Here is a 16,438-nt window from a genome sequence, read left to right on the forward strand (position 1 = left end):
AGCATCTCGTGACCAGCGCAGATCACTCACTGACACACACAGGCAATGAACGAAAGATTGAAAAAAATCGAACGATTAAAAAAATCGAACGATTAAAAAAATCGAACGATAAAAAAAATCGAACGATTAAAAAAATCGAAAGATTAAAAAAATCGAAAGATTAAAAAATCGAACGATTAAAAAATCGAACGATTAAAAAAATCGAACGATTAAAAAAATCGAAAGATTAAAAAATCGAAAGATTAAAAAATCGAACGATTAAAAAAATCGACGATAAAAAAATCGAAAGATAAAAAAATCGAACGATTAAAAAATCGAACGATTAAAAAAATTTTAACAATGGGACGTTTCGTTTCAGAGAGATCAATTGTGCAAGCAAGAAGCGACGTCGCAAGTCACATAATTCCCACTCGTGGATACAGTCTACGTGCAGCACGGCGTAAAATACGGGAGATGACAGTCGCGTTGCGACATATAAAGTGGATTGCATCCTTCAACCGCGTTCACGATAGACAGTCTTAAATGGTCGTTTAACACACATTGCCCGTTATATCAGGTATAATCACGCACCGTCGTGCAGCCGCGTACCACGATAACAGGCCGGATGTATGGAGATAGAGAGCGAATTACGGCGTTCAAATCATCCACATTACGATCGAGGTCGTGCGCGCGCGAGCGGCACTCGCGAAACTTTTCCATCTCGTGAGGGGCGCTACCGTAACGAGTTTATCGCCGACGACACGACGTAATCTACGAAACATAAAACAGAGACTTGAAATGGAAGAAATAAAACAAAAATAAAAGGTTGAAATCAAAATCGTCGAGATTTTTATAGCGAGGTCCCAGCAGACGCCGTTAAACAATTCTCGGGATTAATTCATCGATAGCTTTCGGAAAATCTCGAGTCGCTCATCTTCGCTTGCAACCATGACTCGTATCTCGATTTCAATTGTTACAAAAAAGCGCGCGAAAAATTGCGCTGTGCAGATGATGGAAAAGTCTTGCGCGAAACAACAGTAAAGAATATAATAATAAGGAAAGGACTATGTAACGATACGACAAGGATACCAAACACTTGTGTTGAACATCATACTGTAAATCAGAGTAATCAGAGTCAATATATACGTGTATCAAATCCCAAGCAGCACACATTGATTTCGAAACCGTTTCATAAACGTTTTGCCGTAACGTTTCATAACCATTTTTTTGAAACGTTTATTTAGGAGAAAAATGTCCAACGAAAAAACGTTTCGGCAAAAAAACGTTTCAGAAACCATCAGAAAAATATTTATCAATTCTATATATCAGTGCCTCAAAGATAGACAGAGTTAAGTCACATTTTTGTAAAAACTACATTTTTATATTTTATGAATTACTCTCTAAATTTCATGTAGTGGAATCTCACTCTTTTGAAATATCACTTCAAGTAATAGTGATCTCAAAAGTTTCAAAAGAAAAGAAGAAGAAAAGAGTATTGGATCGGTTTTCCGGATGGTTATTCATAAGGTGATAACACAAATGTTACTTGCGAGAACGTCACATCTGGCCTGGCCATCTATCGGTCGCTTGGTGAATCAGAGGTGGGAATCACACACACTTGTGTTGATTTTTGTCTCTTGTTCCATAATCGAGTACATTGAAACGTATGATGTAAAAATAATTAATACTCGCAAAGTAAGTAGAAATTACTATTTTTCTATATTAATTATATAATTTCAAATCAATTTAATAAAACACATTTTTCGTTTCTGTGGAAAGGTGAAAAATACGTTTTTAAAATTGAGGTCTAAAAACGGTTTCTATTTAAACCGTTTCTTAAATGGTACTTTATGTTTCTTAGACATTAGATACGTCTAAGAAACATATATTAGGCTAACATGCGCTGCCTGGGATGTAATTGTTTAACCACGAAGACGAGAGACAACATGAAATGAGAAGACACCCAGTGTCAGCACGAAAGAGAGAGGGCGAGAGGAAGAAGAAGACGAAGAGAGAGAGAGAGAGAGAGAGAGAGAGAGAGAGAGAGAGAGAGAGAGAGAGAGAGAGAGAGAGAGAGAGAGAGAGAGAGCACCTAACGGCCGCGCGCACGAGTAGATGGCGTACTCGTGAATGAAGCGCGAGTGGCAGTTGCGCCGTAGTTTCCAGAGTCAGTGACCGGGTTGCCTCCCTCCCTTCTTGCAAGTGAACACGCGCGGTACCCCGAGTTTACTTCCACCAATCCTCTCCGCTCGCCCCTCTGCATTTCTCGGTCGCTTCACCTTTCCCTCCCTGTTGCCCATGACGATTGGACCTCGACGTGGATACCCTTACGGCATTTCTCCATCTCCCACCCAATTCGTCAGACTTCCGCCACTCTCCGAGATTTTCCGTCCCCCGTCCCGGCTGACCCTCCCCCCTTCCTCCACCCATCTCCTCTCTCTTTTTTTCTTTCTTTTTTCCCTCTCCTTCGTCCTTCCTATGCAAGTAGCGTGAGCGCGTGCAAGTCGATTTTGTCACGAGTGTGCGAAAAAACGTCATATTAATCTAATTTTTTATCCTCTCTGCTTTCCTTTCCTTCACTTGATTTCCTAGCCCTTTGTCCTTTTTCACAGTTCCCTTAAGCGCTCTGCATCCGTGCATGTATCGACTTCAACCCTCGGACTAAATTTTCACAAAGATTGATCTGTGCAATTTTTTATATTACATTAATGTACTTATGTAATGTACTTATATTACATTAATGTACTTTATGTCTTTTTTTTTAGCAAGAGTCTTGTGCGGTATTCCCGAAAAAATTTTACAGTGAGTTTGAGAGCATGAAAGAGAAACAATACGAGGTCTAAACAGATCGGTACTGAGATTGATTGTCCCGAAGTATATCAAACAGTACGCTAGAGTCTCCTTACTTTCTCCAAGTATTCGAGACGGTTGAGAAGCACTGCCACGAGGTAAATCGTACCTAATTTGGAGGCGACGAACGCGTTGGTCATTGCACGCATTTTGCGTGCGTGCCAATGCCTCTCGGTCAAAGTAGACGCGATTATGGACGACAAAGTAATGCTATTGCTTCCTTTCGTTGTTCATCACGCGCGTATCACGCAGCGACATCCTGCCTGCTCCGCGGACTAGGAAGTCAGTCGAAAAGGTATTTACGTCAAATCGCATCTACGCGGAGCTTTCGTTCACCGCTAGAAAAAATTTCTGTATCTTCCTGAAGCGTAGCGCCTACCGTTGTTAACAAGTTACTCGCAACTTTCGCATTTGTGTTCCGTCCGCGTCGCAACGCAATGGAACGCAATGCCGCCGTCTTTTCATACATCGCGACGATGCGTCGTGAAAGGTCGTCGAGAAGCGGCGCATGATACTCACCACGTGGTGGCTCCGTAGAAGCATAAGTGTGATTGGAGTGGGGTGGTACAGACGCGAACGACTGTTGGTCGATGGAGGAGGAGGAGGAAGTGCTTGCGAGCCGCTCTCGCTTCTTCTCCTCCTGCTCGACATAGTAGGCCGCTTGTAGCAATGTTTCCAAGCTCATCCTGCGACCGGTATGCTGTTCCGTCACGGCAGACGTGGAGGGCAGGGGGAATCGGTGATGGTGGTGGTGGTGGTGCTGTTGCGCCGGCTCTCTGTGCTCACGAACGCTCGCCGAATGATCCTGCTGACTCCGTCGCATCGAACCGCCGGCGTTGCGGCGGCCGCCGACGCCGACGCCGCAGCCGCCGCCGGTTCCGGACGCCGGTGATAAATCGACAGGACTAAGTCGCAAACCTGGCCCCCTGCCCTCGCCGTTCTTTCACTGCGTGACTTGCCGCGTATGACGATCTACGTACGAAGAAGTATATTGTTAGTAAAGTTAATGTAGATTTAAACAAAAGTAATGATACTATCTAACGACAATGGCAGTAAAAAGTAGATAGTAAAATAGTTATAGAAATTGACCAGTCACAGTCGGCTTCTTTTTTCACACTCTATTTGATTAGTCAATTTCTACCATTTTATTCCCTGCCATCTTACTGCCATTGTAGAATGGCCTTAAGGGGATGCTGGAGCTGCTAGTGAACTTCTTCGCGATGGTGCTGCCACCGCACAATATTTGCACAATAAAATGCTTTTTACAAAAATTTGGCAATTTGTACGCACGAAATCGCTGTTGAGCGGTGTTTGGACACAATTAAGGAATATGAGGATGCTTTTCGAAGTGACTTTAGAAGCGTCATAAAAGAGAATTCTGTGTTCTCCTGTATTCTAACCTCTAATCCTAAAGGAAAACACAGAATTCTCTTTTATGACGCTTCTAAAGTCACTTCGAAAAGCAGTCTCATATTCCTTAACTGTATCCAAACACCGTTCAACAACGATTTTGTGCGTACAAATTGCCAAATTTTTGTAAAAAGCATTTTATTGTGCAAATATTGTGCGATGGCAGCACCATCGCGAAGAAGTTCACTATAGCGATGGTAATTGCAGTTTCAAAAATTCTTTTTATGGCTTGTGCAGAATAAAAAATCCTTTTCCACAAATGAAGTATAGATAGAAAGAAAGTCCACTCTACAGGACTTTATACTCAAAATGGAAAAAAGTTAAAAACTTGCATTTGTCTTTTCTAACTTTTTTCCATTTTGAATATAAAGTCAGAATTCTGTGTTCTCCTGTATTCTAACCTCTAATCCTAAAGGAAAACACAGAATTCTCTTTTATGACGCTTCTAAAGTCACTTCGAAAAGCATCCTCATATTCCTTAATTGTGTCCAAACACCACTCAACAGCGATTTTGTGCGTACAAATTGCCAAATTTTTGTAAAAAGTATTTTATTGTGCAAATATTGTGCGATGGCAGCACCATCGCGAAGAAGTTCACTATAGCGATGGTAATTGCAGTTTCGAAAATTCTCTTTATTGCTTGTGCAGAAAAAAAATCCTTTTCCACAAACGAAGTATAGATAGAAAGAAAGTCCGCTCTACGGGACTTTATACTCAAAATGGAACAAAAAGTTAAAAACTTGCATTTGTCTTTTCTTTTTTCCATTTTGAATATAAAGTCAGAATTCTGTGTTCTCCTGTATTCTAACCTCTAATCCTAAAGGAAAACACAGAATTCTCTTTTATGACGCTTCTAAAGTCACTTCGAAAAGCATCCTCATATTCTTTAATTGTGTCCAAACACCGTTCAACGGCGATTTTGTGCGTACAAATTGCCAAATTTGTGTAAAAAGCATTTTATTGTGCAAATATTGTGCGATGGCAGCACCATCGCGAAGAAGTTCACTATAGCGATGGTAATTGCAGTTTCGAAAATTCTCTTTATTGCTTGTGCAGAATAAAAAATCCTTTTCCACAAATGAAGTATAGATAGAAAGAAAGTCCGCTCTACAGGACTTTATACTCAAAATGGAAAAAAGTTAAAAACTTGCATTTGTCTTTTCTAACTTTTTTCCATTTTGAGTATAAAGTCCTGTAGAGCGGACTTTCTTTCTATCTATACTTCATTTGTGGAAAAGGATTTTTTATTCTGCACAAGCAATAAAGAGAATTTTCGAAACTGCAATTACCATCGCTGTAGTGAAAAAATAGTTCACTAGCAGCTCCAGCATCCCCTTAAGAGTGTCTTGACCTCTCTACGGCAAATATTTAGTCAAATATCAGGTTTTGAAGAAATGAGAAAATTCAGAGACAAAATGATAGGGGAAAGGATAATAATTACGTGATACTTTTATCGATAGATTTTCGAGGAAAATAAATTGTAGAAAAATCTCGAGATTGATTTACCGCATTTTTTATTTAGAACTCATCGAGCGCGTATCAAAATGCATGTCTAGAGGGTGTCCAAGATATCCCGGACGCGACCGGTGTGCTACGAGGTACGTCACGTGACGCACATGCGTGACGTAATGCAGTCGCGCGGGAAGCGTTTTCATCCCCACTCCGCGTACCCACTCGCAGCTCTCGCAACAGCGCACCAGACGGATGCAGCGCGCAAGCGCATCGCTACGCGACGTAGGCTTTTTCTGCAGCGCAGAACAGCAACACGCATCCTGAGCTCACGTTGCTAGAGAGTCGGGTAGGCTAAAAAAGGCTAGAATGTACCGAGATTACTGCACTCGCGAGAGACACGTCGAGTGCAACGGGCGAGATCATTTTGTGACGCATCCCTCTCCGTATTATTCTTTTATCTTTGGCTTTTATCGATCTCGCAATCTACGGTTACTTAATTTATAACTCGCGCGATTTAGCTTTACGATAAGATCGATTGGAACACTCTTTATCTCGAGATAGTGCACGAATATCATATGACTAGCTGGAAATCGCCGATAGTTTATTGTGCAGGTACGCCGCGTTGTTCCTCCATCGTTCAAATTGTGCGTGATGAGAAAAAAGAAAGGGGGGAAACTAGCGTTCGCGTACGTAGCGTTTGCGTGCGCAAAAGTAACCACGGGATATGTATGTGACCGCGGTATATCGGCACGAGACATCAGGCTGAAAGAAGGAGGAAAACAAAATTGATTTCATCTCGTACATTTTCCCTCGTGAACGATAAATGATATTACGGTACACATCGAAGCACATACAAAGCCGAGCTGCATAAAGTTAAAAGTATAATACAAACGTAAGAAAAACGGTCTACCTCGACGTTTCGTTTTAATTTACGATGTTCAGATTATCCGTCGGAAATTAAAAAGCATTAAGGGGAAAAAGTTAGAAAAGACAAATGCAAGTTTTTAACTTTTTTCCATTTTGGGTATAAAGTCCTGTAGAACGAACTTTCTTTCTATCTATACTTCATTTGTGGAAAAGGATTTTTATTCTGCACAAGCAACAAAGAGAATTTTCGAAACTGCAATTACCATCGCTATAGTGAACTTCTTCGCGATGGGTCTGCCATCGCACAATATTTGCACAATAAAATGCTTTTTACAAAAATTTGGCAATTTGTACGCACAAAATCGCCGTTGAACGGTGTTTGGACACAATTAAGGAATATGAGGATGCTTTTCGAAGTGACTTTCGAAGCGTCATAAAAGAGAATTCTGTTTTCCTTTAGAATTAGAGGTTAGAATACAGGAGAACACAGAGAATTCTGACTTTATATTCAAAATGGAAAAAGTTAGAAAAGACAAATGCAAGTTTTTCACTTTTTTCCATTTTGGGTATAAAGTCCTGTAGAACGAACTTTCTTTCTATCTATACTTCTTTTGTGGAAAAGGATTTTTTATTCTGCACAAGCAATAAAAAGAATTTTCGAAACTGCAATTACCATCGCTATAGTGAACTTCTTCGCGATGGTGCTGCCATCGCACAATATTTGCACAATAAAATGCTTTTTACAAAAATTTGGCAATTTGTACGCACAAAATCGCCGTTGAACGGTGTTTGGACACAATTAAGGAATATGAGACTGCTTTTCGAAGTGACTTTCGAAGCGTCATAAAAGAGAATTCTGTGTTTTCCTTTAGGATTAGAGGTTAGAATACAGGAGAACACAGAATTCTGACTTTATATTCAAAATGGAAAAAGTTAGAAAAGACAAATGCAAGTTTTTAACTTTTTGTTCCATTTTGAGTATAAAGTCCCGTAGAACGAACTTTCTTTCTATCTATACTTCATTTGTGGAAAAGGATTTTTTATTCTGCACAAGCAATAAAGAGAATTTTCGAAACTGCAATTACCATCGCTATAGTGAACTTCTTCGCGATGGTGCTGCCTCGCACAATATTTGCACAATAAAATGCTTTTTACAAAAATTTGGCAATTTGTACGCACAAAATCGCCGTTGAACGGTGTTTGGACACAATTAAGGAATATGAGACTGCTTTTCGAAGTGACTTTCGAAGCGTCATAAAAGAGAATTCTGTGTTTTCCTTTAGGATTAGAGGTTAGAATACAGGAGAACACAGAATTCTGACTTTATATTCAAAATGGAAAAAGTTAGAAAAGACAAATGCAAGTTTTTAACTTTTTTCCATTTTGAATATAAAGTCCCGTAGAGCGGACTTTCTTTCTATCTATACTTCATTTGTGGAAAAGGATTTTTTATTCTGCACAAGCAATAAAGAGAATTTTCGAAACTGCAATTACCATCGCTATAGTGAACTTCTTCGCGATGGTGCTGCCATCGCACAATATTTGCACAATAAAATGCTTTTTACACAAATTTGGCAATTTGTACGCACAAAATCGCCGTTGAACGGTGTTTGGACACAATTAAGGAATATGAGGATGCTTTTCGAAGTGACTTTAGAAGCGTCATAAAAGAGAATTCTGTGTTTTCCTTTAGAATTAGAGGTTAGAATACAGGAGAACACAGAGAAGTCTGACTTTATATTCAAAATGGAAAAAAGTTAGAAAAGGCAAATGCAAGTTTTTAACTTTTTTCCATTTTGGGTATAAAGTCCTGTAGAACGAACTTTCTTTCTATCTATACTTCTTTTGTGGAAAAGGATTTTTTATTCTGCACAAGCAATAAAGAGAATTTTCGAAACTGCAATTACCATCGCTATAGTGAAAAAATAGTTCACTAGCAACTCCAGCATCCCCTTAAGAAAAAAATGGTGCAGCGACTGTAAGAAGGAAAAGAAACTTGTCACACGTAGACAAGAGGCACCTAACAGTGGCAAAGAAACAGAATGTAACGAAACGAGGTTTCGAGAGGCCTGGTACGTTGATCTGGAAAGCAGATATACCTCGGTCGTCGGAATCGCGAAAGCGTACGACGACATCGACGACGTGTAGTCGCGCTCGCATTCTCCGCGGAGACGCGCGGGGTCGACACGCGAGTGCAGGGGAGGGAGAGAGGACGCGCGGCGTGGCGCGGCGTGACGTGACGCGACGGTTTGCAGCGATTAACTAGCAGGAGCAGCAGCGACGTTGCCGTCGGCTGCGGCTGCAGGGAAGAGGGAGAAAGAGGGAATCGCAGGCGCGTCTTTGCGAACAGTCGAGGAAACGTGCTACCGTGAGCAAGCCGCGTGAGCTCCAAAAACTGACAAAGCGACACGCACGTTAGGATAGTCGACGACGCACGCAACACCGACCAATCGCGGCGCTCGCAGTCCGCGACGTCACCGGTTGAACGTCGCGCCATTGGTCAGCTCTATTATGGCACGGAAAACACGCCACGCAACCACCTCTATACACATGTTAATTAAATAGGCGCTAGTAACGGAGGAGATAATGGTCCGCCAAAGCTTGCCCGCGCGCTCTATCCGTCTCCCTCGTCGGGCGAACGAGCGCGCGCGCGCGCGCTACCTTTTTTCCTGTCGCTATCGCTCTTTCTCTTGAACGGGCGTGGTGGATCGAGAAAGAGAGGAAGATATAGACGAACATAAATAAAGATAAGAAGAGACCGGAGAAGGGGAAGAGAGAGAGAGAGAGAGAGAGAGGGAGAGAGACTGCACGCACACCTCCGCCAGACTTACCAATTAAAAGACGGTCGTGTGTCCTGACCCACGCGTTCCACGCACACACCGTCTAGCTTGGACACTTATGTGATTGGCGCACTATCGTTCCTTCCTTCGCCTCCCTCTTTCGCTCCAACAACTTTCTCACTCACTTCTCCACTCTCCCGATCTAAACACGTCCGCACGTATTTACGATCTTGAGGAGTGCGCGTGGCCCGCTAGATCGAATCGAGCCAGCCGCCGACGGCGTGGCGAACCGATACGAGGGGAAATGCCCGCGACCGCGCGACGGACCGATCGTTTCGGAGCGCGCGGTGAAACGCGGGTTATAACCTGATCGATCTGGCGCGTGGCGGTGGCATTTTACAAGTGCTGAAAACCACTGCGCATCAAACTGCCATGCCTGCTCGGCCACGATTCACGTGTCCGGGCACCGCGTCGCGAGCCAATCGCCGCGCGACTTGTGACGTCACTTGGCTGTATCGACGAATGAGCGCGGCCCATGTGACGCAGCAGTCCCGCTGGCTGGGCGTGTGAGACGAGTATCGCGAAGCTTCTGCTTTCGTTCGATTGCTCGCTCGGTCGATCGGTCGGCCGTCGTCGTCACCGTCCTCGTGCACCAGCCGTCACCCGTTGAGGCGTTAAAGGGCTTCCGCGATAGCTCCCCTCGTGTCGCGCTTCCTGCACCGCGAAATGACGCGCGCGAGAGGCTCCACTGCGTAAATCTCGGCTAACTTCACGCTGTCGCAGGCGCGCGAACACGTACGCGAAACGTAGAAGACCGACGCATGGAACACACCCGACACCCGGCTCGCCCGGGCAAACACTCGCGCTCCGATTGCGGCGGCGGCGGCGGTGGTGGTAGCTGGTAGCGGTGGCGGCGGCAGCGGCGCGTCACCCTCCGCCACCTTTTGTCACGTTCCTTCTCTGTCACATGGATCGCCAACGCGCGAGCGCGAACGCACGCGCTGTTGCCGCATCTACCTATCTGCCGGATGGAGCTACGCTCCATTGTTTACTTTCACGAGCACGCGCGCCCACGAGGCTTTCGGTGAAGCGGCCGCCAGAAATATGCATTTGTATAATTTGTTTGCAACATACTGCTCGTTAATTAATTGTTCACTAAGTGTACGCAAGCTCGAATTATTAAGGAAAAAAAAGAACGTGTAAAATATCGCATGTATTAATATATTTCTGAAAATAATGCGAGCAAAATTGTTTTGTGTAAAACTGTTTAAAAAAAAGAATCATAAGCTAAAATAAATGCAGTGTTAAATTCTTGTTTAAACATGCATGGATTGATATATACGTGACTCAAAGAGTATATCTCTTTATTTACAAATTTAAGTGACAAAATTTTCAAGTGTAAATTTGCGTACAGTTGAATACGTTATATACGAATATTTTTACATGAAAATTTCTTTGCATTTATAAAATCTCAATGTTAACTTATCTTGGTTTTATGCAATTTAGTTTCGAGTTCTTTACACCTCATCATCGACTTTCTTTAAGAACATTCCTAATATCCGTTACAATATAAATATAATCATAGAGGAGTCATAGAGTTACTCATATTTCTAATTTTTATAGTTATTTATATGCGCGAATTGTCATTAAATTATTATATAATATACATTACAAGCACACTGTTGAAGATTATAATAATACATTTCTTGAACACTATTTCGCATACAGTAAAAACTAAACTTACAAATTGTACTGCCATACTGCTATATATACATATGGCTGCAAATATTAATATACAGTACGATAGCATCGCTGACAAGAACCGTTTCTTCTTTGGAAACAGATGGCGACATAAATGATAATTTCATACTGTAAATAGCCTTTCAGTTACGCAATTACATTACTGTGGATACTTTTAATATTCGGATGTTAAATTCCTTTCTATTAATTTTATTTAAATCCATATAATAATAAAAATAATTGAAATATAATTCAACAGATACTATGGTATTTTCGGTGTCATTACAAAATACACATTTCTTTGTTAAATTGTTTAAATTTTGCTTTAAACTCATACATAGTAATTTTTCATAGAAATACATCATCGAGTAATGCATGCTTTAGGACAAATTTCTATGTACAAAAATTGTGACTAGATTTTGCGTGAAGTATCATATTTGTTTAATGAAAATTGATCTAAAACTTTATCTCTAAGAATAGATCTTTATACACAACGCTAACTTGGAATATTTTTACACATTGTGTAAGCGAATTTAATGTGTTAACATTAAATGTATATGTATATAATATATACTACATAACAAATGTGTCATTAATAAAGTATTGTAACAATTTAAAATACACTTTCATTGTTAAGTATCATTAGCACCATTTTAATAATTGGAAGATGATGAATTAGCTTTTAGCAAAACTGCATATAGTAGTGCAAAAGTGCACTATTATACTGTCATATAAATGTTTAACATATTTAACAATATTGTCAGAAAATGTGCTGCATCCTGTCCTTACTCTTGGCTATATTTTACATTGAACATACTTTTTACAACTTTCAGTTTTGGTTCATACGCTAACTGGCCGAAAATTAACATTCCACTTCCTCATGTAGTTCCACAATTTCTGCATCCTTCTCTAATCATGTTTTGTTACACCATCGAGATTCTAGTAGCGGCAAATTTAACTAAAACAGTTTAATAAAGCAATAGTTATCTACTTAAATTACTAACGTACAAGTGCTTCAAGTCTGTCTTTGGTGTATTTTCGAAAAGCGCCGCGCGATTCTGACCCTCGCCCTTCTTTACCCAATGCCCGTAAACTCGAAACGCACAGCCGTCGATTACCTGAAACAGAGAATTGTTTAACATTATTCACGCCTAATCAAAAAGTTTCATTACTCACATTCAATATCACGTCACACTACGTACATATGTATATATTATACATTGTGTAACAATCACTCAATTGGTCGGCCAAAATATACACAAGCTCTACTATGTTCTACTACTGTATAGAGGAACGGATTTACCTTTCGCAGAATTTTTATTCTATATGGATCGGTACAAGCCACTTGTGTCGAAAGCGGTTCAGGCGTAATATGAAGTCGCTTAATACGAATGACTGCCCGCACACAAATAATTGCCAACTGGAATCTTTTCCGTGCGTTAAACGATTTGGCCTTCAGTTCCTGTGCATTAAACAGACGACAATGTAAAATACAAATTGACCCAGTACTAACATAAAATAAACTATGTCGACATGTACATATGTATATACCATCTATCATTATTAGGAAATTAGTGTTTCTATCATATAAGTTAGAAAGGGATATTAATGTATATCTTCTAAATATAATAAAACACAAAGTTTATCTTCATTATGGGTAAGTATAAATAATGCACTAATTACATGGTAAATTCAAAGGAAAGGATTAATGAAGAAATTTTTTGTGGAAATACATGTTTACATTGTTTTTTTATAAATTGTCGCGTGAGGATATACTAATAAAATTATTTGAGAAACGAATTGGTAGCTAATAGACAAGATGTACAAACATAATTGCAAGACGAAAATCACAGTGATATATATTTCTTTATATGTAGAATCATATCGATTTAATATCGACAATATCTGAAGATTGATAAAAGGTGGCAAAGCGAGCGCTTGTGAGGAAAACATTTATACATGCATGAAATTGTGACTCAAGACTACATGTTCCTCGAAGAATGCTTAGTTTATTATTCTCTACTAAACTACCCTCTAAACGATATTATTTTCAATCATCCTATATATCTATATTGCACCCAGATCGTTGTTAACTAAAGCGAGGTAAATGTTAATTGTTAGCAATAAAGGAAAATTAATTTGTAAGTTTTGCATTTTCGTTTTAAAGAAAATAAAAAAAGAAAAGTATAATTTACCAAAGCTAACTGAGATATCCTACTCAGACGTCGTGAGTTAGACGACAGAGAACGTTTTAGAGGAGCGATGTCTTGATCCCACAGCTGTAACGCCAATAACTTGGACTTTATAATCATATTATATCTGTGACAATTCTGTTTACCTCCGAATGCTTTATCAACGAAAAGTAAAATCAATGAAAACTGACAGATAATTGCTAGTACTAGGTAAACAAAATACCGACTATATAATATTGACTAAATGTATTTGTTAACAAATTCTACATACATTTGCACCACTATATGCTACAGGAAGAGTGAAAAATAGAAATATTTTGCATGTGCATTTTTCCTTCACCTCTTGTGCGATTATATAATTCTTAGATATATGAATATATGTTTTATATAATATACAATAAATCGTGATGGCTGCAAGCATTTTTGAAGTGAAAATAATGAGCAGAGACAAATAAAGCAAAGAAATTAATGGCGAGAGAAGATACCGTAGTTTCATAGTAAAATATGATGTATAAAAGACGTATTATTAGGTAAAAAAGGGATACTTCGTGATGTTAAATTTAATTTAGCCTTAAATTAGGATAGTTACGTAATGTTCACGTCTTGAAACATGTGTCAAGGTACTTACAACAGTATGAAAGAACGAATGTTCCAGGGCATCCTTTATAGAAACTCTTTTCCTGGGATCAACAACCAGCAGTTTCCTTATTAAATCTTTCGGAGCTTCTGAAACACGCAATCACGTACATTTATTACGTATGCCATCTTATTGCGAGATGCAATCGTTCGCAATCGTGGATCATTACCTGTTATGTCAGCCCACTCGGGCGACGTGAATGAATATTTTCCTTCCATTATATTTCTAAGCATGACCATTTGCTTCCGATGCCAAAATGGAGGACAGCCAACCAATAGGGTAAACATAATTACGCCACAAGCCCATCTATTACATCACAAACATAAAAGTGGACAATACAATAGAAACGTGTAATGAGAGGGAGATTTAGCAGAAGGAATATTGAGAAGCCTTACTTTATCTAACTCAAATTAAAATGTATGCGATTATATATGTAGAGCTACACAATATATTAATATTATAGTATACATGCGCATCTCTCCTTTCCTATATATTTTTTTTAAAACTATATACAAGCAACAATATCTTACATATCAACTTCAAATCCATAACCTTCTGCATTTTCGAACATGTTACATTTTAATACTTCTGGTGCCAGGTAGCCAGGCGTACCACATAGATCTGTACGGTGCACGAAGAATTAATAGATAGCTCCTCCGATATCACGACTGTGCACGTGTATATAAAGGGACGATACGAACCTTCCAATTTTTCTCCGAACTTTAACATTCTGGCAAATCCAAAATCTGTTATCTTTACGTTCAAGTTATCGTCGAGCAATATATTCTCAGGCTTCAGGTCTCTGTGCACGATTCCTTGATTATGCACATGCTGAATCCCCTCGAACACCTGTCTCATGATGTAACGTGTCTTCTTCTCAGAGAGCGTCACAACGGACGTCAGGTAGTCAAACAGCTCTCCGTTCTTGCACAATTCAAAAATTAAGAATATAAACGTACTAGATTCGAAGACATCGTGCAATTCAACTGAAAATAAAGGAAAATTACTGTAACACATGGTCTCGCTTAGCATGAAGCAATGAACGAGTTTAAAAGGAATCATGAAGTCAAATTATCTTTGTGAATCTCATCTTGATTGATTTATCTTCGAGTCGAATCTAGAAGAGAAAACAACAACAGGAAACTTACTAATGTACGGATGTCCAGCTACTCTACGCAGTATCTGCACTTCTTGCAACGTAGCATCCTTCATGGTATGCCCATCTTCATTGGTCTCGCTGCTGATGTCTATAATTTTAGCTGCGTATTCTATTCCTGTCTCTTTTTCTATACATCTCCTCACAGTGGAGGATATCCCCCTGAAATGCACAGATTTTCGCGAGTGTTAGCCGTAGTCGTCCGACTCGCCGAGTTCGCTGGAATAACGCAAAACATTCTCGCGCTGAAGCCTGCGGGGCGAGGGCGCGAGCCGAAACTCGAGTTTTAATTATGTAATGTCAAACTCGATGTCGCTCGAACTGACGTCGCAAAATTCGCGTATTCATTCTCCGAGAGCGCTGGCGGCACACGCGAAAATAATCCGACGGCGGCGTTGGCTCTCACGCGGGGCGAGAGGGTGCGGACTCGAGTCAACAATTAATAATAGTGACGAAGCGCGCGGTTACGTACCTCCCCAGGATCTCCTTCGGCTCGTACTTGGCGTAGAATCCCTTCGCCGCGTCCTTGTCCGGCAGCACGTCGTCCCCCTCGTCCTTCGCCATGCTTCGCAGCGCGAGTTACCGGCCACGCCGTTCATAAGAGACGCATACGCTCGACGCGCGCGCTTCCAGCCTCACGCGAATCTAATCCCAGCGGCACGCTCGCCGAGAGCACCTCGCGAGCACGCATACACGCACACACCCGACCACCTACACCACCCGAGCGATCGGGACGTACTGACCGACTAGCCGAACCCTGTCGCACGCGACGGCACGACCATGTTCACATCGCGCGATCGTCGCTCGATCACTGGCACGTCTCGACGGCACGGCGCGATCGCGGCATCGCGTGATGTTAATTATCGATTAATACACCTGCTCGGTGCCACAGCAGGGGAGATGGATACCAGAGCGGCAGAACGGATCGCAGACAATGGCGTGGTGGGCTTTACGTTGACTGAGAAACGTACGAGTACACTGAAAGGAGAAAATAAAACTGTCAAAGGAATCTGGGATCCGCGATCTACGGATCTAGAGGACGGACGGACGATAGGATATGCAGCAGGTTCGACGATAGGGCGTCTGCGCACTTCCAGTTCCAAGTTCCGAGCGGTTGACACCATTGACATCGCGTTAAAAATAACTAAAGAAATTGTTACATGAAGACGACGCCATATTGCGACTGGCCGTTAGTCACAGCCAATCAGATTCGCTGCTTAAGGGGAAGCTGGAGTTGCTAGTGAACTGTTTTTTCACTATAGCGATGGTAATTGCAGTTTCGAAAATTCTCTTTATTGCTTGTGCAGAATAAAAAATCCTTTTCCACAAATGAAGTATAGATAGAAAGAAAGCCCGCTCTACAGGACTTTATACT

At 40.9% G+C, this 16,438-nt stretch overlaps 2 protein-coding genes across 3 annotated transcripts; both read right to left on the reverse strand.

Moving 5' to 3' along the window:
* Positions 1–2,733: 2,733 nt before the first annotated feature.
* Positions 2,734–10,582, reverse strand: LOC113563070. The gene is made up of 2 exons (XM_026974129.1): positions 9,390–10,582; positions 2,734–3,801 (listed from the first exon to the last, which is right to left on the reverse strand). The coding sequence occupies exon 2, from the start codon at positions 3,650–3,652 to the stop codon at positions 3,134–3,136; it is 519 nt and encodes a 172-aa protein (XP_026829930.1). The 5' UTR covers positions 3,653–3,801; positions 9,390–10,582; the 3' UTR covers positions 2,734–3,133.
* Positions 10,583–10,685: 103 nt separating this feature from the next.
* LOC105280515 (phosphorylase b kinase gamma catalytic chain, skeletal muscle/heart isoform) lies at positions 10,686–15,627 on the reverse strand. Of its 2 annotated transcripts, XM_011341122.3 has the most exons (9): positions 15,536–15,627; positions 15,056–15,225; positions 14,609–14,893; positions 14,438–14,528; positions 14,077–14,213; positions 13,899–13,996; positions 13,274–13,357; positions 12,382–12,540; positions 10,686–12,196 (listed from the first exon to the last, which is right to left on the reverse strand). In XM_011341122.3, exons 1-9 carry the CDS (start codon positions 15,625–15,627, stop codon positions 12,062–12,064), a joined length of 1,251 nt encoding a protein of 416 aa, XP_011339424.1. In that variant the 3' UTR covers positions 10,686–12,061. The 2 variants fall into 2 exon arrangements, with proteins under 2 accessions (XP_011339424.1, XP_011339425.1); XM_011341123.3 differs by lacking the exon at positions 13,274–13,357.
* Between the last annotated feature and the right edge of the window lie 811 nt (positions 15,628–16,438).

Source organism: Ooceraea biroi, chromosome 12 (genome assembly GCF_003672135.1).
Source record: "Ooceraea biroi isolate clonal line C1 chromosome 12, Obir_v5.4, whole genome shotgun sequence".
Classification (NCBI taxonomy): Eukaryota; Metazoa; Arthropoda; class Insecta; order Hymenoptera; family Formicidae; genus Ooceraea; species Ooceraea biroi.

Bases quoted from the DNA above. Each gene is read 5' to 3' on its own strand.
- LOC105280515 (XM_011341122.3), bottom strand. From the start codon at position 15,627: ATGGCGAAGGACGAGGGGGACGACGTGCTGCCGGACAAGGACGCGGCG. The intron at 14,529-14,608 runs GTTCGTATCGTC...TGCACCGTACAG, and splicing joins GTTCGGAGAAAAATTGGAAG to ATCTATGTGGTACGCCTGGC. The intron at 13,358-13,898 runs GTAAGTACCTTG...TTGGCGTTACAG, and splicing joins ATTCGTTCTTTCATACTGTT to CTGTGGGATCAAGACATCGC.
- LOC113563070 (XM_026974129.1), bottom strand. From the start codon at position 3,652: ATGCGACGGAGTCAGCAGGATCATTCGGCGAGCGTTCGTGAGCACAGA.